At 41.8% G+C, this 22,799-nt stretch overlaps 4 protein-coding genes across 4 annotated transcripts; 1 reads left to right on the forward strand and 3 right to left on the reverse strand.

Moving 5' to 3' along the window:
• Positions 1 to 329: 329 nt before the first annotated feature.
• On the reverse strand, positions 330 to 3,243 carry LOC119217753 (mpv17-like protein). The gene is made up of 4 exons (XM_037471643.2): positions 2,555 to 3,243; positions 1,737 to 1,807; positions 1,449 to 1,478; positions 330 to 1,010 (listed from the first exon to the last, which is right to left on the reverse strand). Exons 1-4 carry the CDS (start codon positions 2,856 to 2,858, stop codon positions 810 to 812), a joined length of 606 nt encoding a protein of 201 aa, XP_037327540.2. The 5' UTR covers positions 2,859 to 3,243; the 3' UTR covers positions 330 to 809.
• A 1,182-nt stretch (positions 3,244 to 4,425) lies between these two features.
• Positions 4,426 to 7,015, reverse strand: LOC119217591 (protein N-terminal asparagine amidohydrolase-like). Its single transcript, XM_062564678.1, has 10 exons — positions 6,810 to 7,015; positions 6,616 to 6,718; positions 5,908 to 5,973; positions 5,697 to 5,805; positions 5,538 to 5,611; positions 5,389 to 5,442; positions 5,243 to 5,299; positions 5,059 to 5,156; positions 4,760 to 4,879; positions 4,426 to 4,597 (listed from the first exon to the last, which is right to left on the reverse strand). The coding sequence occupies exons 1-10, from the start codon at positions 6,888 to 6,890 to the stop codon at positions 4,433 to 4,435; spliced, it is 927 nt and encodes a 308-aa protein (XP_062420662.1). The 5' UTR covers positions 6,891 to 7,015; the 3' UTR covers positions 4,426 to 4,432.
• Positions 7,016 to 7,104: 89 nt separating this feature from the next.
• LOC119217715 (probable ATP-dependent RNA helicase DDX17) lies at positions 7,105 to 14,446 on the forward strand. The gene is made up of 13 exons (XM_037471582.2): positions 7,105 to 7,351; positions 8,091 to 8,250; positions 8,513 to 8,609; positions 8,794 to 8,927; positions 9,213 to 9,278; positions 9,367 to 9,508; positions 9,635 to 9,795; positions 9,883 to 10,055; positions 10,212 to 10,322; positions 10,447 to 10,508; positions 10,693 to 10,752; positions 12,815 to 13,060; positions 13,141 to 14,446. Exons 1-13 carry the CDS (start codon positions 7,311 to 7,313, stop codon positions 13,635 to 13,637), a joined length of 1,950 nt encoding a protein of 649 aa, XP_037327479.2. The 5' UTR covers positions 7,105 to 7,310; the 3' UTR covers positions 13,638 to 14,446.
• A 33-nt stretch (positions 14,447 to 14,479) lies between these two features.
• LOC119217714 (ADP-ribosylation factor-binding protein GGA1-like) lies at positions 14,480 to 22,750 on the reverse strand. The gene is made up of 17 exons (XM_037471581.2): positions 22,654 to 22,750; positions 21,891 to 21,975; positions 21,503 to 21,578; positions 21,301 to 21,399; positions 20,942 to 21,065; positions 20,232 to 20,332; positions 19,979 to 20,059; positions 19,514 to 19,651; positions 19,342 to 19,423; positions 19,098 to 19,208; positions 18,847 to 18,990; positions 18,466 to 18,509; positions 18,109 to 18,302; positions 17,679 to 17,920; positions 17,392 to 17,561; positions 17,181 to 17,291; positions 14,480 to 17,077 (listed from the first exon to the last, which is right to left on the reverse strand). Exons 1-17 carry the CDS (start codon positions 22,700 to 22,702, stop codon positions 16,967 to 16,969), a joined length of 1,962 nt encoding a protein of 653 aa, XP_037327478.2. The 5' UTR covers positions 22,703 to 22,750; the 3' UTR covers positions 14,480 to 16,966.
• Between the last annotated feature and the right edge of the window lie 49 nt (positions 22,751 to 22,799).

The raw sequence follows: 22,799 nt of genomic DNA on the forward strand, positions 1-22,799 counted from the left end.
TAAATGTTTTTTTTTTCCTTTTTAGAAATCAGTCTGAGCCACACAAGATATCTTTGCAAGAACTAATAGCTCAGCTCTTGTGCTGTGCTATTTATAAAAATGACCTCTATAGAAAACTGCTTGGCGGAGGCATCTGATGTTTCGCTACAACCAAGAGTCACTGCAGGTGATCAGACAAAGGTGACATTTTCTCATATCCAAGAAATGAAAAAACAGCAACCAGGATTTAAAAATGTGGAAAGGACGCAAAGAGGTATAGCAGAGTGCACTCCAGCATTTAACAACAGGCAGGCAGCATTTCTACATTCAAGTAAAAATGGATGTCTGAGACAACGTTGTCAAGCAAACAATGAAAAAACTCAAAGCAACCACAATAAGTGACTGATTGCCACACTATTTGTAGAGGGACAATGGTTGAACATGTGGAACTCAAAACGGAACAAGATTAGAAAGGCCTTTGAAATGAAACAGTACAGTAAAAGTGCACCGTTTTAGTGCATCTAGGAGATATTGATATTTGAATTATTACAAATTTGCCCAATCTAATAAAAGGAAAAGTATAAGCTTATAGATTTCCCTGTGAGGTGATTGGCTCTAAACGTACTGAATACGCAATTGTAGAAGTTCTATTTAACGCTGTTTCACAAAGCACCTTTTTAATTTCACCCCAATGAGACTTTTAACTCAAACGATGGTGAGAGATGGTGCAACACGAAGGACCGGCCGGACAGGCCGGGACGCCAGGCACTGAGCCTGCTGCTTCCACTGGTTTCTTTTGTCCCCTGCATTGCAACTACTGATGCCACACTTCAGTTGTCAGCAGGTTTGGAAGCATCCGTCCTGTCATTGTCTTTTGCTTCACCTTCTTTAGGGAACATCCACGTCAGAGCAGCGCTGGCCGTGCCGTCGCCGCTCTGCCGTGAGAAGCAGAGGAACGTGGCCCAGACGAAGGCACAGCAGCCGGTGAAGGTGGTCCGCACATACAGAGGCACCAGGGCAAAGTTCACAAACTGAGGAAGGTATAGCCAAAGATGAGCGTGTATTTTTATCATTGTGGCCAGGTACATGTTCACATATCAAAAAACTAATCAGATCTATTGTTGTATAGTTGTGTAGTAGAGAAAGTATCTAGCAGTTTTGTGTTATTATGATATTTGTGGTAGGTCTAGTAATTATCTGCATGATCTTCTTTCAAAATTGATCATATTATGACATATAGCAGGTGCTGAAATAAACCAAAGTCAGACGAAAATGTAAGATTTGAATTGTAAAGCAAATGCAAACTCTCAAGTCGACTCAATGAGCCACCGGGTTCATTGTGAGGCAGTGAGATATGGCAGGGAAAAGAATCATTACCAAGTGGACCTTTGAGCTTTGATCGTCTTGACTATGTCTTGTTCACAATGGTCAACAATTAACACGCATGCACGTGAGATGTTAATATTTACCTGCATAAATGGCCAGAACATAAGCCCCGTCTGAAAAGAGAGACAAACAGAAAGCGAAACTTACAAAAACATTTACTCACACAGCTGCAATCTACAATGTCAAAAACATAAAAGTTCTACATTAGTGAGTGAGGTGCATAATAAACACCCAGGGAGCTATTTCCCCAAACCAGATAACACCTCATAAATGAACTGTTGGCACACAAAGTCTTCTAAATAGAATGAGCATCAGTTTTGGATCCGCCCACTACAGCTTCTCCTCTGTTTAGATTTAACAAGTCCACTCACCTTATACGTATTTAGGAATTTTTCCCTCCAGTCTTCAAAGATGTCCTCTTTGCCCTCCAAGAAGCTGACACCTGGGTGAAAACAAGACAAAAGGGCCGTCCCTTCTGTGAGCGTCAGCTGGAAAAGGATTTGACTGAAGGAAGGTTTAAAGGCAACGTTCAAAGGCAAAGCCACAATAAACACAGTATGTGTGTGCACTAGGAGGAGGATAAACAATCACTTTAGGTTTTGAGACACTGGGTCAAACCAGTATGACGGCATGAATAATGTATTGATTAATCATGTCAGATCAATAGCATGACATTGTTATAACACATTTATTTTCTGTTTATAATAGTGTGCCATTTTAATATTATATAGGTGGAGGCTTCAAATAATTCTGAGTGGGCTTTCTGTCTCTTCCTCCACCGTGATCCCCTATGTTTGTGAAATTTCGTTTTTTTAATTTTCTGCAAAAATAATAACAACTAAACTGAGCAACTGTACGATTGTACTTTTCATGTACTTCTATAATTCCACATATGAATGATATCCCACACTTACTGCTACTTTTGTACTTTCATAGAATATTGCACTGTACTATCATTTCTTGGCATGTATTACCATGGATGCGTTATACTGATCCTGATAATGGGCAGTTCTGTCTTCCAATTGTTAACTCCACTCCACCCCACCTCAAATATGAAACCTAACATTTAATCTGCTCCGCGGTGACCTCACCTGACCTCTAGTCGGGAAGATGGACTTACTGATCTTTGCTCTACTGTCAGCTACACCCTCCCCCCCAAACACACACACACACACACACACACACACACCTGTGTAGAAGACGCTGGTAGCCAGCGGGGCCGCTGTGGTCTGGTCCAGGAGCAGCTTCCTCATCACCATCCGGAGGGAATTCCCGGGGAACCTGCGTTCCAGGAACCGCATCCAGAGGAAGTTGAAGTTACCATGGAAACTGAAAGCGACGACGGCCACGTTCCGCGTCTGTCTCCAGTCCATTTCCTGCCTCCGCGAGAACCACTGGTGCACGAAGTCCCCCCCGGCGAACAGACCCCCGTACAGCGTGACGTTGATGGCCCACGGGAACCGACGGACGTGTCTCACAAACGCCTCTCGCATTATTGTCCAGTTACTGTCTAGACAGTTGAAAGAAATGCGGGGGGGGTCCCTTCTTTATAGCGAAATGTAAATTTTCTTAGCTAAAGTAATCTTAGCTAAATGAGACAAATCCCATCGACGTCTTCTCTGGGTGGATGTCTCCGTGGAATCAGAAGACACGGCATTCCGGTCCAACGGGGAAGGCTCGCGAGGCGTGTCGACGACAGAGTGTTTATATTCCTCGTCAAATGAAGTTGTTAAGGTGAACATGTAGGGCGTAGGGCGCCCGCTTGTCATTCACTCCCCGATCCGAGACCCGGCGCGGGACGTGGCTGTCAGTTTGCTCCTCCACCGGCCACGCCCCCTTTTACGTAGGAAAAAAACCCGGTCGAAGGGGGGATGAAGCTAGGACCCTGCGGCAGTGAACATGGAGCCACACTTAAGCACCCGAGCACAAGAGTGCGACACAAAACAACGGCACAAGGCAGACATTGCGTAAAAGGACCTTTATTCGGTTCAAAACCACCAGGAAACGAAATTGTCACAATGGCGGCTGTTTTCAAGTGTTTCAACTTGAGTGATGTGCATTCACGATAGTCACCGCAGGTTCAATAGTTTCACTGAATGATTTAAGCACCTTGTAATTTCCTAAACAACACAAATGAGGAAAATGTCTTAGGCAGTATGTTTTCATTAAAACAATAAAAAAAACACATTATAAAATCATATTTAGTAGAATCCACATATTCCCCTTCAGAGTAATATACAGTTACACATGTGGTTATACAGCGGTATGAGAAAGTAAAGGATCATAATCAATTTTCATCAGGAAAGTGCGTTTATGGCGAAAAAAAGCAATTTGTATTATCTTCACTGATTTAAACAAATTTTTAAATTAAACATTTTTCACCCTGTAAATATACATTGTCCATACAGTTCCATAGCATATCTTTAAGTTTAGTTTTAGATTGTAATACCTCCCAGAAAAAAAACAATTAAAAATTTGCTTAGGATAGGCCAGGTTGGATTTCCTGGGAACACAGTAATTGACCACATTATACTGACAAAAGAACATAAAAGGCAAACAATAGTTTTAATTGTTCAAGTTGTTTGACTGTACTGTTGTAAACTGAACAATGGAAGGAAGTAAATAGAAAAAAATGCTTTGTAAAATAAAAGGTTTTGGACTAAAAGAAAAAATACATTAAAATGTTTTTTATTGCTGGAAATGAAACACAAATGAGTAAAACCATTGACAATCAAAACAGCCGTATGGTGAATTTCACTTTGACTTACTGCAGATGTATAAGTTGCAGACGTGACACCATCTTAGAAAAATGAATTGTTAAGAGGCAACAACAGAAACACTTTTTCCTTCTCTACTGGAATGGCAGAGGCAGATTTTTTTCAGCTACAGAATCAGGAGAGCCACTCATCATAGAATGCTGCAGCCAGGGGCTACCTCCATATTAAGACAAAAAGAACAAAACACAGACACTGGGTAGATGGGTCACAGTGTATCCATGGAGCTCAAAGGCAAAAACCTCCCGGTTCCATGGCAAAGCTCCAGTGAGAGATATGAGTGAACTCGACAACTAGACAGCACTCTTCCAGTCCCCACTCGCGGTCCTTTGGTAGAACTGTGGCTGACCCCCGGGGAACAGCTTGTCACAGTCGGGGTGATCTAAGATGAACTGGAAGGTGGCTCTCAGGTCAGGGACGAAGTTCGGCGGCTCGGCCTTCGGCGAGGTAGACAGTGTCTGGGAAGGGGAGAGAACTTTTACACTCAGGACCACCGCTTGACACTCACAGTTTCTGAGACTTAACGAGCACCCTTGAATGAAGCATAAAAATTAGTGATGTATAAAAAAAGGATGAGGCAAACTGTCGTTTTAGGAGTAACTACTTTCAGATTCCTTTACCTTTAGAATTGTGTCATCATCTTGTGGCAACCAGTAGCCACTGTCAGTTATCAGATTTTCAGACCACTTGCAAGGCCCGATTTGAACAAGCCCTCGACTTGAGTCATACGTGTTGGCCATCTGCAAGAGGAAGCAAATCGCTTTAATTTGTTTACAGACCTTTACATTGGGATTGTGCCCTTTTTAATTTAATGAATAATTACCAAAGAAATGACTTGTTTGCTTATAAAACACAGTTAAACATGTGACTATGCTTTCTGTGGATGCATGCACAATGAAACGCAATGTTGTATATCTACCTGGCCCTTATTGAATGTCCTTGCTGATCGCAGCTCCTTTGCAGGTCCTTTATAAGTGAATGTCGGACGGAACACTTTCCCTGTTCTGACATTTACACCTGTGCAGAAACAGACACTTACAATATATTACAGGTCACATGCCATGAAAGCCTTTCCCTCACTTTGTAGCATATCCATGACTTACTTATTCCATATACTATAGGCCGATGAGTTCCATCATCAACAACAATGTCATTCATTTCTACAAACACAGAACAGAAGGGTAAGCTGGATGAAGGTGTAACTGCTCGTGTACTTGTAAAAATAACAATAAATAAGAATCAAAGTTACCTGTGATGCAACATGTTTCCAAATGAATATCCTCTTTCATTTTCTGGAACGCTGCTGCAAAGTAACAAAGGGTATTTTTTTACGTGGTGCAAAGCTCAACAGCTGCCAGCATTATCTTAAAAAAAGACAGATAATTGGTAAAACTATACTTAGTATGTCATGGCTGAGTTTAGCTGATATTTTTAACTCATCGTTGAATCCACCAGCAAGATGAAGCTCAAGTCTGCAATTGGAAAGCAAAGGAAAGGAAGTCTTCATCCAAATAAATGGTCCCTTTTTTTTAGCGTATTTACTTGTGTAATCCCTACCTGCCCTCCTTACTGATGTCACTCAGTGACATCACAGCTTTCACAAGGAGCGGGACTTCAGACCAGGTGCTGGAACCATCGCAATGAGCGAGGCAAACAGCTCCACTTCCTAAGAAATAATAAAACATTGCAGCCATTAAACATGTAATTCCTAACTGCATACACAGACAGAATAAGACAAACAGCATAAATCGAATTATATGAATGTTACCGGTGTGTCGCAGCACAACCAAATGGCAGGTGGTGGCATCCTCAGATCCAATCACTGAAACGCTGTCTGATGGGTACGACAAAAGGCAAGCTTTATATTTTTGATCCTGAATCGTTAACCTAGCGTACTGTCTCGCCTTCAGTTATAAACAAACAAATGTTGTGATCCTAAATTTCAAATCAAACACTGCAATAAAGAAAAAGACAAAATATGTGTTATAGCGGGACGGTGCATACAAGATAAAGAGGGAGGGTGTGTGCATCATTTCATAATTTCTTGTATTATATTCTAAAATACCAAAGATATGGCGGCGTGATCACAGAATCATCCAACCAGAGTCTGTGCATACTGCCGTGCATGGGAAAATAACAACAAAATTCCACTTTTTTTCAGGGGAGGAGGTAATTTCAGGGTGGGGGGGAGGATGCCCCCCTGTTATAATAGTAGGGGAAACACTGAACCTATTATCCTTCCGTGCTGTCATATTGCACACCTGCAACCTATCAATGGTCATGTTGCATGATTGTGCACACCAATGGTTGCCCAAAAATTGAGAAATTTGAACGTTGATTATTTGCGATTGAGCACTTTGGTTGTCAAATAAATAAAACAATAAATCCTCAAAAATATAACTTCCTAATTGTGCCTGCTGAGCAACTGGAAGGGCGGATATTCAGTGACTTGTTCCAACCACGAGTCTTTACTTACTGTCTGCTGGTGTTGTTGCAGCAAACTCTCTTTGTTGGATGTACAAGAGGTCCTTTGGGTCGACATAAACAGGTGGCATGGATCTAAATTTCCTTGCATTTTCCTGTGACGAGGGCAGAAATTAAATGTATTTCTTAACACCATAAGTCTGTTACTTCCGAGTAATCAATAAAGACTGTAAACCGGACACAAACCTGTAAATGTGGATATTTTTCGAACAGTTCCGCCGTCGAGGTTATGCAGTCAAGTCGTTTATTTTGAATTAGTAACGGCATTTTCCTACGGTCCCGTTTACGGGTTTCTTCCTCTTCTGACCCAGGATCGCAGCATCTGACCAATCGTCAAAAGGCACGCATGCGCACAACAATAGTATTCCCTATTCGTACTAAGTGCAAGTTGTGCGCAGTGTCCGTACCCGAAAGCAGGCTACGCAGAAATACTAGTTGGATTTACGTAGCGTTCGACTTTACCAAAGCGGACAGGCAGGAGTGGGAGGTGAGAGTAGTTTCGCGAACGTTGTGTGACGCATTCGACATTTGTTTACCGAATATACGTATCGGTGCGTAGTTATCGACCGATAGAGACGTTTTGCAATCGTAAATAATATTTTCGAACAGCGCAAAACGTAAGCTGACCAGTGGAAAACGTTTTAAACGTTTTGCTACGTTTGAGAATTTTTACTTTGTTTCGTCAACATGAGAGGGGGATCCTCCTTTGGCGACCGTGGACGAGACAGGTAACGTTACAAGTGTGTTGTTCTTATCTGGAAATATAACATAATATACTATAGCATTCGTTGCATAATGTGTAGCTAGACGTCACAAGCAGTTTGGTCCAATTTCAAATGCAACACTTAACGTAAAGTAGTGCGGCTGAAACCTCCACAAGGCCTCTTCTCCACCGAGGCGCTTTCACGGTGGACGTGGGTCTGGGTTCATGTCGTGTCAGCAACGTCTGCTGGCTGGACAAATGTTTACCGCCATCAGAGATGAGTTATTGTCTTCGATATAATGGATGTGGAAAATACGGTTTACAGTATATTTTCACGCCACCTTTGTCATAATGATGAAATATATGGAACAAACGAGCAGACGGACATAGTCCCATTACGTAGGTTTTACAATTTCTGTGACGTTTGTATATTTAAGTTTAGACATTTTGACTCATGAACCGGACTTAATAAACTTAAAAGGCAAATTCGTATATCTAGGCGTATATGTGGAGCTCAATGGAGTAATATTGATATCGTAAGAGCCATTTTGTTTTGTTAACCTCCCACCACTTGGGGGCGCAGGGCCGCTGTCAATGACGACCGTGTAAGGGTTATTCGACGTTGAATGCCATACTTATTAGTATTATAATATTACGTTCATTGTGAAAGAAGACAAATAACGTGATTGGGTTTCTGTTTATGATTAGAGAACAAATAGATTACGTACAATACCATTGTTCTGATCTCTTTGCCCCTCTCTCAGGCCACGGTTTGGGGCTATGAACAGTCGCAGTGGACCCTCACCGATGAAGTTTGGTAATCCAGGTGAGCGTCTCCACAAGAAGAAATGGAACCTAGATGAGCTTCCCAAATTTGAAAAGAACTTCTATGCTGAACACGCTGAGGTCCAACACATGAGTCAGGTAAATTGTTATATTCCTCGGGCTTAGTCACAAACATTAATATATCAAAACAAACACAGAAAGCGATAAATTGCATTCTTATGACCCTCATTTATAATTGGTTTGATGACATCCACATTTATTTTATTTTTTTAATTACAGACAATATTTATATACCAGGCAACAAACAATAATACATTTAATCCTCTTGTTGAAGTACCGTCATAACTAATATAATGTCTACTCATAATCATATTTTACCTTTCCTCTTTTAAATATCCAGCTTGACATGGAAGAGTTTCGTAGAAAGAAGGAGATCACGATCAGAGGCACAGGCTGCCCAAAGGCGATCCCTGCTTTTCACCAGGCGCAGTTTCCTCGTTAGTAATTCATACACTAAAAAAAACTATCTTGTCTGTAAGGTCAGTTGTCCAGTTGCAGTGTTCGAGAAGATATGGACTGAGAAGATGCACTTATGCTCTTACTCATTGGGCTTTTTGAAATGTCAATTAAAAGTCCAGAGTGGAAGTGTCTTGTTGATTGTCTCTCTCCTTCTTCTGGCAGAGCATGTGACGGATGTGCTGGTGCAGCAGAACTTCAATGAGCCAACAGCAATCCAGTCTCAGGGCTTCCCCGTGGCCTTGAGTGGCAGGGACATGGTGGGGATCGCACAGACTGGCTCCGGAAAGACACTGGCTGTAAGGCTATCATCATGCGTTACAATGTCATTTGGTTATAAAAAGCTTACTTGCATAGCACATTGTCCATTTAAACATAACATTAAAATTGGAATTTATAAAACATTAAAGAAATGCAAATGCAGAGCAAATATATATTTAGTTTAAGAAATATAAAATTCAAATGCATGGAGATTTGTGAATGCCATGATTTCATGGCTTGAGGCCTAATGTTTGATTAAGTCCAAAACAGAAAGGCTATACAGGAGAAAGGATTTATTGATTTTTTTCTTTTCTTCCCTGCAGTATCTCCTTCCTTCAATTGTACACATCAACCACCAGCCTTACCTGGAGAGAGGAGATGGCCCAATTGTGAGTGCCGATTACATTTGTGTAAGCTTATTGTGTTGTATAAAGTGTACCAGCCTGTGAAACATTCCTCTTCGACCTCTCTTTATAGTGTCTGGTGTTGGCGCCGACCAGAGAGCTGGCTCAGCAGGTTCAACAGGTTGCATATGCGTATGGCAGGTCTTCCCGTATCAAAAGCACCTGTGTCTATGGCGGAGCGCCTAAAGGACCACAGCTTCGAGACCTCGAGAGGGGTGGGTATAGTTGTAGACTGGCACAGGCTATAGATAAGTAGAATGTAGTTTAAAACCTGTGTACCAAGGTATTGTGTTGCTCAAAGAAAGTATCTAATAAGAATTATTTTTTCTGTTTGACTGTAGGTGTGGAGATATGTATCGCCACACCTGGTCGTCTTATTGACTTCCTGGAGAGTGGCAAAACTAACCTGCGGCGCTGCACCTACCTGGTGCTGGACGAGGCTGACCGCATGCTGGACATGGGCTTTGAGCCACAGATTCGCAAGATAGTTGAACAAATCAGGGTAGGCTCAGTCAGCTTTAGACAACTGTTAATATGATCATCATGACTTAGTCATTTGGAATTATTCTTTTTTCTCTCTTTGTTTTAGCCTGATAGACAGACTCTGATGTGGAGCGCAACCTGGCCGAAGGATGTTCGCAAGCTGGCCGAGGACTTCCTGAAGGACCACGTCCAGATCAACGTTGGCGCTCTAGAGCTCAGCGCCAACCACAACATCCTGCAGATAGTTGATGTCTGCATGGACAATGAAAAGGATCATAAGTAAGTTGTGTCATGAATATCTCATCATAAGTAAGTTATGTCATGAATATCTCATTAGCTGCTGAAATAGTGAGAGAACACAAGCTTGTCATTTCTCAGAGTTGAAACTGAGCGTGAGGCCACTGATGTGCTATGATTCTTTCTCCCTGTCTGCAGACTGTTTCAGTTGATGGAGGAAATAATGGCTGAGAAAGAAAACAAAACTATCATCTTTGTGGAGACAAAGAAGCGTTGTGATGATCTTACCAAGAGGATGAGGCGGGAAGGGTGAGAAATGACTGTCTGCATAGCTGGATGTCTTTTGTACTATCGTGAATTATCAATAATATTTGATAGACCTAAGCTAATCACTCTAATCATCCCACTTCATTGTGTTTTTTGTTTTGTTCAGATGGCCAGCTATGTGTATCCATGGAGACAAGAGCCAGCCAGAAAGAGACTGGGTACTCATTGGTAAGAGTAACTGGAACACAATGATACTACTGTCCGCCGTTTACATGTAATCTCCCAGTCCACGCTGGTCTTCATTTGTCATCTCTGTGGAGCAAGTGGAAAATACAGACGAGTCACACGAGTGTGTGTGTGTGAAGCACTTCCTTGTTTAATTCCTTCTAATATTTTTGTTTCAATCCTACAGAATTTCGCAGCGGTAAAAATCCGATACTGATTGCTACCGATGTGGCCTCTCGTGGTCTGGGTATGTCTGCTCACACACACAGTTAAAGCTGCAGAATCTATCACACTATTGTCTGTTAGCTCATCCTTCGATGCATTTTCCTTTAAACTATATATTTTTTCCTATAAATAATATTGAGTGTATTAAACACTTATGGACTAACCCAAGAAAACAACCGCCACAGTTAATCGTGTACGGTACAACTGCAACTTTTTTTTTTTTTACCAAGAGGTGAGTATGCTACAGATGAGACAAGCTCTAACTGTCCGGAAATACGATTGGCTAAAGACATTCTCAGCGTTAAATATTTCATTATTTAATTTAATTATTGACTAGGTGATACGATGACAGTTTGCTACTTCTTATAATGGGTATCACACTAGGGATGTTGTGGTATCTGTTTTATGATTGACACTGAAATAAATTGGGGCGTTATATTTCAGAATCTCATTCACTATTGTTATAAAATGACGGTTCAACGTCAGCCTAGTGTGGAGGCTCCAGGCTTGCCGGGTTTATAGTCTGTTTCTTGTTACTGCACTTAAAGAGCTTCCTTTATTTGGGGCTGTTTTGTTGCCTGAAAGGAGGGCCGTGTGGGGCAGCTGCTACTGCACACCTTTTCTTCTCCTTTATAGTGTCACTAAAAATGAACAGAAGATGCTGCACACATAACCCGTTCTTTCACATACTCAATCATAAATTGTATTATATAGTGAATCTTTTGTTACCGGATATAATTCTGCAGCATGATACACGTTTAGTTTTGCGGATTCAATGGAGCAGGGCCGTGTCGGCGGAATTGTCGCCGGTCTATCATCAGGAAGGCTATTACGGGGATCTATTTTGTTGGCAGGATAAATGTGAGAAGGGGGGATGAGTGAAGTGTCTTTGACTTGCTAAAATCCCCATGACCGTATCCTTGTTCTTTTTTCCCCTCTTCTCCTCTCAGGGTTTGGCAGCACACGGCAGCTGTAACAGTCTGCGCTGCTGCCCCTTCCCCGTCAGTCACGTTAAAGTAGAAGCTCGGCTAGTTTTAGAGGGATTAAAGCCCTCTTGTTCCTCTTGGGTAACTAAGATCCCCCTGCCCAGTATTGTCAGAGTTTTAAATCCAACGAGCCTTCCTCGGGAGAAGCCTGAGGTGTCTGCCCTTCGGTCCGTCCCAAAAAGCAGACGGACAGGGGCGAGAGAGTTAGATGGGCTCGTCTGGATCCAGTCCTGGCCAGGGTCTGAGGAGGGTCCTGCCATGCAGCGAGAGCAACATAACCGGCCGTTGTGTGTGTTAACGGTTCTGCTCCCCTGGTGTGTGCAGAAGGTGAGGGATGAATCCGGTCTCCCTCCCCCTCAGCCCCTCACTATATACCAGGACTGATCAGGGGGAACTGACTACCTTTGTAAAAACGACATGACGGGGGTAAGTACCTCACCGCCCCTTTCTCTCAACTCCTCCATGAGCTCACCATACATTCAAGAACTTCCATCGTGGTCATATTGTAGTCTAAAGAATATTCAAGTTTTGATCCCCGCACACGGTCATTCTGTTATTCAGTAGGTCTCGGTTGGTGAAATGGTTTCCCGCTGTCATGATGGAGGGGAAAAGGTGCTGTCAAAGCCCCACTTCTTATGTAATACAAATCCGGCTCCTGGTCGTCACACATTTGACCATTTCTCATATTTATAATGAAGCCTTACCTTAATTTCTGTTCAGCTTGATGTCAAAAACCCTGAAGTCAAGATCAGTTTTAACTTCATAGGTCTTAATCAGTTCCTTTAAATAACTGAAAAAAGTTAGATTTGTCCATTTTTTTTTCCCGATGATAAAGCAGGTAAGTTACTTTTTTTTCAGATTCTTCAGAAAAATATATACATATATTTGTACAAATGAAATACATTTTATATATATATATATATATATATATATAAGGCATATGGCTATATATATATAATATATATTATATACACACACACAACACAATCCATCAACTGTTAGATTCTGTTATTTTTTTTCTCCGGAAGCTTTTCCCCTGTGACACTCATATTTTCTTCTTTCCTCCATACTGTAAAACGAATGCTCTTCATCCAAAAGACGTGGAAGATATCAAGTTCGTCATCAACTATGACTATCCCAACTCCTCCGAGGATTATGTCCACCGTATCGGACGTACGGCCCGCAGTTCCAACAAGGGAACTGCCTACACCTTTTTCACCCCAGGGAACTTGCGGCAGGCTCGCGATCTCGTCCGGGTTCTGGCAGAGGCCCGGCAGGCCATCAACCCCAAGCTGCTTCAGTTCGTGGAGTCGGGGCGCGGCCTAGGAGGAGGAGGAGGAGGCGGTAAGAACAACTTCATACAGCACCTAATACTGTAAAAGGAGGTTCAGGAATATTGACACTACTTTCGTTTTTTGTTACAGGTGGCAGGATGCGTTACCGTGGCAGCAGCTCTAACAACACGTACCAGGGGGGATACGATCGCCGCATGCATGCGGGTGGTGGTGGTGGTGGTGGTGGCGGCGGCGGCGGCGGCGGCGGCAAGGACAGCCACAGCAGCTTCAACCGTGACGGACGCTACAACCATGATGGAGACCGCTCCACTTCCTCTTTCAGGGACAGAGGCCAGGATCACAGGAATAGCCACAACTCGGGCTCAGATCAGTACCAGAGTTACAGTGGCAGCGGCGGCTACAACTCCCGCAACGGGGGCCAGTCCAGTGGAGGTCAGGAGAAGTCCAGCCAGCTGCAGGGTCAGTTCAGCCAGCCTCCTGCTCCTCCTGCTCTGTCAGGCGGGATGCAGGCCCTGATACCTCAGCCGTTTGCAGCACAGCAAACGCTCATGGGCTTCATGGGGCAACCGCCGTACCCTTTTGCTGCGCCACCCCCTCCTCCGGGCCTTCCACCTACCAGGAAGTAGAATCATGAGCAGGAAGCACAGGGTTAATTTGCTTACTTATTGTTTTCAAAGGGTCATTTTAATTTTACTGTCAACTCTCTCTCTCTCAAAGAGGGGATGTGAACAAGTGTATAGCTAAGGAGGAAAGGGCTTCTATACGTGTTGCATATTTTTTACTACACTTAACCGTTAACGTTAACTTTTATTATTTTTTAAGCCTAAACCTAAATCTGACCATGTACCATGGAAAAAGTTTCTGGACTTTATTTCGTATAAACACTTCTTCAGGGAATTTAACCTTTTTTCCCCTCAGTAATCACTTTAGGCTGTGTTGTTGATCAGCTGTGTTAAGATTTGATGACCATGAAAACTGATCTATGGGAACCTGTGATTTTGATTATATATCGTCTCAGTCCAGAGAAATGTTTTGGTCTCTGGTTTCATTAGAGTGAAGCCTTTTCTTTCCATTTATTATTTAAGCTTTTGAGTAGCAATTATTACTTAACTATTGCATTGATTCAGGGGTTGTTATTCTAAACAATGCAACCAAGTTGTGAATCTTATTCCTTAGTTTTGATACCATGTTAGCACAATTATTTTTAGTAGTCAGGATCTTTTGCATACATTTTCTCTTTAGTTGTTCCCATCCAAGACAAAACCTGGGTGTTTCTATTTACTTGTAACTCCATATTGTTTTGATAAACAGGTAAACAGGTCAGTAATTGAAGACCTGTTTTTTGGATGGATTGTGGACTAAATTGCTGTTTGTTACTTTGCTTTGTCTTTCATTCGTTTTTTCTTTCTTCGTAAATAAAAAATACTATTCTCTACTTTCAAAATGATTGGTTTAAGATATTTATCAGTCAGGTAAATTGGCCATACAAATGATTTTATTTGCCTTAAATTCACATTTGTAGTACATTCTCATTTATGTATCCAGCAGAATGTGCAGTATGTTGCTATGTAAATATACATCATGGCAATAAGCCTTTATTTACAATAGAAACACAAATACACACATTTAGAGGCCTTGCTACAACGCTTAGTGATGTTTTACTTTCAGTTTAACAACCTAAAATATCTGGATCCAGTTTAGTTAAATGTTTCTAGTTTTCTAGCAGGTCAAAATGTAGGGAGTTCCAGTTTGATAATACTCTTGAATGCTGGAGTAGGATGACAGATTTGCATAAACGGTGCTTGTGTAGGTCTTTGTAGTGTACTGCACACTGAAGCATATTTTCTACAAGTAATAAGTAAAAGAGGAGGGATTTATATCTAACAAGCTCTGTAGCGTCCCCCTAAATAAATACATCTCCCAGGCACAAAGTCGCATGGCTACAGACATAAAGGCTGGGGAGACAAATTACTTAATAACAGAAGTAGTTGATAACAGGAAGGAAGAGCCATAGTCATCATCAGCCTCACAGACTGGAATCATTTAAATATGTATTCTGATTAATGCTACTGCAGTCAAACAATGGGCCACGGTTCACACTTAAAAGGAATTAACACTAAACTGGCAGGGAATGACAAAAGGCAAATATGCACTGTGAATAAGATGAATCCGTTTCTGGCAATGTAGTCAAACATGTTACGGCCCCCTCAGTGCATAGTTTACGAGTATATCGTAAAAATGATATTATTTGAAATCAGCTTAAGCCACGCAAGACTGAAAGAAGCTGACAGGCTACTTTCTTGTCTCTTTTTTGCACATCCTTCCAGTCCTAGAAAAGTTAGTGCTGGACCTGTAAGTAAATGAAAGCGTGTCGCTGTGGCTCATTCAGAGCAGTAGGAAACAGCCCATCTTAATGATTAAAAGCATTGATGAGAGTTAATCTACCATAACAACTGAATCAATATTATGCAGTATGTCATTCCCTCATGAACTGAACTAAATCTCCATTGTAGTAACACACATTTGGAGTTCCTCAGGTTTCAACATCTTATTCGTCAGGTAGAACCAGTTTGCCTTCAATCTGATTATATTTGAATCTTTACATCGCTTAATGCTCCAAACAACTCAATGGACGTGGTTGTGGGATGATGCCATAACATTTGACTATTTCAATAATTGTATGTGATAAGGACATGGACGTATGAAAACAAAAATCAAACTAGTCATTTCAATACTTAAATGTACAAGAGCAAATAAAAATATAGGTTCTATCCCAGGCACGTGTGGTAGAATCAAACTTGACGTACGCAACGTCAACTCAGGACTGCACATGTCCGTCTTTTGGTTGATCAACAGTAGGAAGGTAACAAATGAGAAAAGACAATGTATTGTTAAATAGAATGGTTTCATGTGCAAAAGTAAAACAAAATAAATGCAGGTTAACTCACGTTGTGTAAAATAACTCAAAAGGAAAATCCTGAGTGAAACATAACATATAAAAGTGTCCCAATATTTTAGAAAATAAAGAAAAGTGCAGAAATTAAAAGTGAAACTTCTGTATTTAGTACCCTTCCTTCATGGTCTCTCTTCGCAGAAGACATTGACAACTTATTAATTCACCTGTGCTTTTCCTGTGACAAGTATGATAAAAGCCGTTTGTCACAGTTAAGACACACACTGGCCCTGCACAACATTAATAATAACCACAAAAGAAATACTTTAAAACTTTTTACCAATTCATTACGTATACTAGCAGGAGGCACTGCTTCATTGACTGTAAGGGGATAAACACCTCAATCCTTTCAAAGTGTTGATTCAATTTAGTTTCATCAATTCCTGATACAACTGAAGAGGATTACTAAAAGTTTGGCAAGATAGAATCTAACTACCAAATCCACTGTTGCTGCTCCTCCTACAACACTGATGTAGTACTGAAACAAGCAATCATTTGATAATAAATACATTCAAATTCTGTTAATCAAATTATTTATCCACTGCTCCATACCATAGGTTAAATACACTGAGTGTTTGGCTGTTGGTCAGACTGTAAACATCACTATTAGCATGTAACTGACAGAAAAGTATTATTGATGTATTGAAAGAAAGAAATACATTTTATTTAACCCTACCCTGCACACTGGACACAAACTGTAACAATTCTAACTGTATTGAACGGTTTTGTATGAGAATGATTGTGGGAGAAAAGGAAAATCGATTCTACAGTACGATACACAAGGAACATAGAGATGATTGAAAAAGAACAGGAAGGCGCAAAGGAAGGCACAAGGTAGAAGCTGGTTCCCACAACTGGTCGCTTGTCAGTCTGTATTTCCCAACCAGAGTTTTAAACCACTTAAGAGTAACGAGGCATCGTCTCAAGCCAGTGACGAGGGACACCTTCAACCTAAATCTGAAGGAAGCAGCAGTTTAGATGACAGCAGGCTGGTTTTCCTCCCTACAGGTTTCCCCAGGTGTCTGGAGGCGGGAACTGGTCCACATCACCAGATTCATCGTGACATCCGTCCCCCAGGTTGAATGTCAACTTGTACCGCAAACGCACTTTTTCCTAGAAAACACAAGAGAAAAAAATATCAGTTTTCTTGAAAATGGTGAAAGTCTTAGTTTACACTCAGTGTATGTATTGGCGTGATGAAGTGGGGGCGGAGCACCTTGTGGGGGTTTGCCAACAGTAGGATCTGTGTGACGGCGGCTGGAGGCAGGATGGGATTGAAGGCTGGGAGCTCGGTGCTAGAGGGAGGCTGCAGCTTCACTTTCATCACCTGAGCACATCGCCACAAAAATCATATTAGCGATCATATGCACAAATAATGCTTTCCTAGAAAAGACGTGGTTTCCAACAGATAGTTGCCTTAAACCAACCTTTGGTACGGCTGCCTGAAAGCGGATGTTGGTGACTGGAATGGGGGCTGAGGACAGCATGGAGATGATCACCACCAGCACGTCGGGGCGGGATGGAGGACAGTCACGGGAAAAGGTGAACAAAACACGTAGACTGTGTTTGTCGAATACAGTCACTGGTAATAAACTGCCTGAAATATGTGCAGAAACACAGAAGAAAAAAAACCCAATGAAACTTGATGCAGAAAAATGCACATATGACAAGACCCAGCGTCCCTGTTGGGCCTGGTGGTGCTGCCCGTGCTTACTAGGTTTGATTGCTTCCAGAGGCACAGTAACGTCAGACAGAGACATGTTGTCAGACAGGTCAGTAGCAGCTAACCGGCCTCTCTCAGCAGCTGCAAGACTGAGATTGGATAGGAGGAGACTGGCTGGCTGCTCTGGAGGGACAGCCAAAAGGGGTCCTGCACCCGGAGCCGGTCTAGAGCTGGCGTTGGACTTGGTCTGCAGATCTCGTAAGGTGACTCTAGATCGAGGTTGGAGCTTATCCCTTGATGTCGAAGAACAGGACACAAATTAGATGGAAGAAACAACATTAAGCGCATAACTCCCCATTACAAGTGCATTCAGGGCAATGGAGGGCTAATGAATCAGACACAGACATACTTCCTTAAATCAAAGAATTAACAGCTGAAAAAAAGGTTAATAATTCCATATACTCCAGTTTACTTAACTTACCATTTGACCTGCTGGCTCTGTGGGGGTAAGGACTGCTGTAACAAAGTCTCCCCCAACAAGTCCAGCTCCTCCATGGGTTTGGGAGGAGCAGCGGGCCCCCCTGCTGCTGCAGCAGCTTGTGGTGCTTGGACCACAGCAGGTTGCAGCACCGCAGCGCGGACGGATGGAGCAAATGAGCCTGTACCATCAGAGGACTGAGGGAGACAAACAGAGGGTTCAAATTTACCTGATAAAAAGTGTATTTGGAGAGGGTTCAAAAGTAAATCAGTAAAATGATCTAAAACCATACGTTTTTGTGAAGCCTTTACACATATTTTTTTGAATGAGATCAATACAGTATAATCTTTAAAATGGCACCTGAAAATTGTTCTGAGAGTTGAAGTTTTCTGTTACATTCAATCCTAGGAAATAAGAGACAAAATGTTTAGTCAGTTTTATTCCAATCTCTGGTGTTTATGACATATTAAAAGAGAAATTCAAAATTCATGCAAATAAATCCTGTACAGGGAAATTTGAAGGAAGCCAAGAGTTTTAATAAGATTTTAATAAGGCTGTATGGTCTGGTTCTTTGTTGTGGTCAAGCCAGATGTAGCCTGCTTCTGAGGATGCCATCTCAAACAAAAGGAGAGCCAGACATTGAACTCAATGTGCCGACTCTGCAGTTTCTAGCTTTTTACGGTATACCATCTTACTATTATACCTTTGTATTTACAAGCCAGAGTAGTTGTTTGTGCTTACCTAGTGACATGAGCTCATCATCCAAGAGGCTGATGCCCATGTGCTCAGTTGGGGTCTGGAGGCCGGAGGGCTCTCGGTTGGATGATGTCATGCTGGCTGATGCGTTAAGTCCCATCAAGTCTACGAGCGCTGAGCTACTGCTGCCTGTTTTGGACCGATGGAACACATCTGGGATCGCATAGTCTACCAAAAGTGTTTGGAGAATCTGTGGATCAAGCTTAGTAAACTGATGAATGCCAAATCCCACCTACCTGGTTGTGAGGGCAAGGTTATGCCATCCTTTGACACATCCTCTCCCTTTACCAGCTTCCTGTACAGGTTGATGACCTGAGTCAGGTTGTCATTGGCCTGTAGGATATCGGCTGAAAGCAGAAAAACGCTCAACAACACAAATATGGTTTTAAACTTTGAAAATTGGCTCAATTCCTAATTAGTAGCTAATTCTGACTATTTTGAAATGACATAATGTCAAAGCCACGAGGTCAGCAACCTTACCTAAAGCATCGTCGCTATCCTCTGTGTCACTTGCTAATCTGAATAGAGTAGGCCTCATCTTCTCACAGCGCTGGTAAAGATCCTGCGAACAGACACATGTTAAAAACACTGGAATAAGTACAGTTACTAGCCTGTGGCTGCAGCTAATTTCAATGTGTCAAGGTGTGCTGACCTTAATGAGCTCTTGGTTGCTCTGTGAGCAGGTCTCCTTGCTATAACCATCCAGCAACTGGCTCAGCAGGCTGACACTTTCCTTCAGCTCCTGGATGGCATTCAGTCGCTTTGACACCTTCTCTACGCGCTTTTGGTCCTGAAGAGAGAGCGTGTATAGTGTCTCACAGTGACTGAATTTAGTCATCAAGGTGATGACAAGGGAGTCAATATATGGTGCGATGTAATTAAAAGCTATCTTACAGTTTAGGACTCTTCTTTTACTAAGTTTCGAAAAAAAAGTCACAGTCAGCCATTTGTATCTGTTGTCAATGTTGGCGTTTTAAACACTATCATAATTTAAAAAAGGCCTCAAAATGAATATTCACATGCATTAATATTGTCACGTTACATAATCCTGCAAAGGATGGAAAAAAAAGACGTGCCTGTAGACCACACACTCAACAGCACAAAAGAAATGACTCACCTCCTGGACCATTTCCTTGATGAGTTTGTTTGCTGCTCTGAGATCTTCTTGGTGAGTGCTGTTCAATAAGCGAGACAGCGTCTAACAAACAGGATAGGACAAAAAAAGAAGAGGGAAAGAGGAGGAGAACTTTATAAACAGTTGGGCCCTTCAGAAATTCACCAGGAGTTAAACTTCGAAAGTATTTGACATCATTTTCTTATTTCTTATGAAATCGTACTTAAAATGACGGGTGCCTTGTCGTCTCTCATACCTTAGATTTCTCTTCATCCTCAAAAAGGACATTTTTGGCTCTAGGTGGAGGGGGTGGGAGGGGCTTGTCATCAGGAAGCTCAGGATCCAACTTGACAATACCTGGAAGGGAGCGAGAATACCAATTAACCTCACATGTAAACACCTCAGCCAAGTCCAGGTCATCTGGGTCACCTCCTATTCAAAGTCCTTTCCATGATATGATACTAATGCTACAACAAACAAACGTGCTACAGATTTGGTTTGTACACAACCTTAGATAACATGTAGATCGCATTACACACAACTAAATATGACTAAGGACATTAGTCTCATGTTTGTGGCTCATCACCATAAAAAAGGAGAACAGACACAAGGAAAATATTGGGAACTAAAATACAAAATATGGGAACTGAACAAAACATGTATTCATGAACCTTCTCCTCCTTTTGTCTGTTGACAGCAGATCTTCTATTTGTATTTAGTTGCTAACCTGGTCCTCAACCTGATTTTATTATGACAAATCAAATTTATGGATAAGTTTAACACAAAATTCCTTCCTTGATACAACCCCCCCACCATTTAAAACCCCCAGCAGTTAGGTTTTCATAGTGGGAAGAAACCTCTAAAATGCAAACTCCACACAGATACACCCTGAGTGGGGATCGAACAGTGCTGACCACTTGTTGTTTATCTTAATAGTTTGTTATCTTCTCGTCCTGAAGCGCTCACCCTGTTTTTTCAGCATCTGATAGGCGTCTGCTATCTTGGTCTCATTTGGCAGCCTCACGGTCCAGCTGTAAATTATTTCTAACACCTTCTTCTTCACAGGCTCTGGAGCCCGGGTACCCAAATACTGCAGAAAAGATGGAATTCATGTTTTAGTTGTTCATTTAAATAGGTTTATGGTTTAACAACAACTGGATAAATTCACTGACAACTGGCCTACTGCTACGTAATTTTCTACAGCCATTTCCTTAAGAGTTTTTCTAAGCACTAAAAAACTGCTGCCACTGGTTCCAAAGCCCAAACCCCCAAAATACACAGTCAAGCCAAACAGGTATGTAGGTGTAAAATACTGGAATTATTACCTTAGGCGACACCACTTTGATCAGTTCATTGAGAAAGCGAAACTTCCCCACCTCACTGTGAAATCGCTTTCCACAGTTCTTAATGCATGTCTCCAGAACCTGGGGATTGTGTAATTGTTGTATTTTACATTTGTACAGACAAGCCAAAGAAGTCACGTTCCTATTAATGTGGTGTTGTGTAGATCTTTTATACTTAGCTTACCATAAGGGCTTGCATAGCCTCCCACTCCTGAGGTGATTGAATTTTGTGGGCCAGAAGTCTGGTTGCAAGCTGGGGACTGAAAGGGAACAACGACGTGTAACTATTTTAGATTAACACAACAAATTAAGTATGCCATAAAAAACACTTTGTACAAACATAGACAGAAAATGTGTAGAGTTTTAAGCCAAACAAACATAAAAAATGTTAATGGTCTGACATATATTGTGTCTTGATTAAATATTATGTAGCTTATATGATTTTACTACAGAGCGGTCAAACCAGGTTAAAATCAGTTGCTAGAGAACAGCACTGATTTAGTTGTGCATTTTGTATACAGTGATCAACAAAAATGTACTTTGAAATAATGTAAATATTTTTATCATCTCACCCCTCTGCTTCATTGTTGAGCTTATCACAAATTCCCTTGATAGTGTCCCAGTCAGTCTCCTTATTCAAAGGGTTGGTGGCCTTGTCTGTGCAGAACGAAAATACATTTGGCTAAATTATCTTTCAAATCTTAAAAAACGACTACGTGTGAAGGCTGTTCTACTTCTGGGTTTCGAAACGTCTTGTGGCCAACTACAGTCGAGGGTTGATAAACGCCGGCCAGCAGCTGTAGCCTGTGGCTGTTTGCTTGAGGCAAACAAGGAGTTCTCTGGGTTGAAGCAGGCAAAGACGGTTGCTCTGGTTTGATGAAAATGCGTTTGCTGAACCCTGTAACGCAGACGTCTAGTATCTGCTGGTTTGGGTTTGTTCAACTGGCTTGTCTTGATCCTGGATGAAACCGTCAGCAGCTAACGTTAGCCGGTGTTAGCAATCAACTGCTGACTTTGTTTTTTAAATGTAGCGTTTATGTCATGTTTTTGTAGCTGAGCTCGACATGTTAGCACACATTATACAATTAACTCAAAATACGAGCGTCCGATAGTCAGCGTGTTAACGGTTATAATAACCGAATGAGTTTGTTCATTAATTAACGTTAAGTTAATTTGTAGATGACATTCGCTCTCTTGATTCTCAGAGATATCTTCCCTCTGTAAAGTGCTATGGTTGTCTGCCAACGACTTTAGACTGACAACATATCTCCGAGTCGTTTTAAAGCGCGTCGTCTATCGCTTTCCGTTGAGAAGTTCATCTGTGCAATGACTTACTGATGTGAGACTGGAGGGTAGCCTCATCAGGAGGCACCGCCGCCGCCATCTTTCGTGAATTCTAAACAAGTGTCAACTCTCGCGAGATTTAGTAACATCGCGCAGGTAACATTTGGAAAAAACGGCACTGGAGCTCCCCGAATAGT

The sequence above is a fragment of the Pungitius pungitius genome, chromosome 9 (genome assembly GCF_949316345.1).
Source record: "Pungitius pungitius chromosome 9, fPunPun2.1, whole genome shotgun sequence".
In the NCBI taxonomy this organism is placed as follows: Eukaryota; Metazoa; Chordata; class Actinopteri; order Perciformes; family Gasterosteidae; genus Pungitius; species Pungitius pungitius.

Coding starts and splice junctions, on each gene's coding strand:
- LOC119217753 (XM_037471643.2), bottom strand. CDS start 2,858: ATGCGAGAGGCGTTTGTGAGACACGTCCGTCGGTTCCCGTGGGCCATC. Junction 1,808..2,554: donor TACCAGCGTCTTCTACACAG/GTGTGTGTGTGT, acceptor GTTTTCACCCAG/GTGTCAGCTTCTTGGAGGGC. Junction 1,479..1,736: donor AATTCCTAAATACGTATAAG/GTGAGTGGACTT, acceptor CTCTCTTTTCAG/ACGGGGCTTATGTTCTGGCC.
- LOC119217591 (XM_062564678.1), bottom strand. CDS start 6,890: ATGCCGTTACTAATTCAAAATAAACGACTTGACTGCATAACCTCGACG. Junction 4,880..5,058: donor GGACATTCAATAAGGGCCAG/GTAGATATACAA, acceptor TTCCTCTTGCAG/ATGGCCAACACGTATGACTC. Junction 4,598..4,759: donor ATGATGACACAATTCTAAAG/GTAAAGGAATCT, acceptor TCCCCTTCCCAG/ACACTGTCTACCTCGCCGAA.
- LOC119217715 (XM_037471582.2), top strand. CDS start 7,311: ATGAGAGGGGGATCCTCCTTTGGCGACCGTGGACGAGACAG. Junction 7,352..8,090: donor GGCGACCGTGGACGAGACAG/GTAACGTTACAA, acceptor CCCCTCTCTCAG/GCCACGGTTTGGGGCTATGA. Junction 10,056..10,211: donor GACAATGAAAAGGATCATAA/GTAAGTTGTGTC, acceptor CCCTGTCTGCAG/ACTGTTTCAGTTGATGGAGG.
- LOC119217714 (XM_037471581.2), bottom strand. CDS start 22,702: ATGGCGGCGGCGGTGCCTCCTGATGAGGCTACCCTCCAGTCTCACATC. Junction 21,066..21,300: donor TCAAAGTGGTGTCGCCTAAG/GTAATAATTCCA, acceptor TCTTTTCTGCAG/TATTTGGGTACCCGGGCTCC. Junction 17,078..17,180: donor TGTTGGCAAACCCCCACAAG/GTGCTCCGCCCC, acceptor TGTGTTTTCTAG/GAAAAAGTGCGTTTGCGGTA.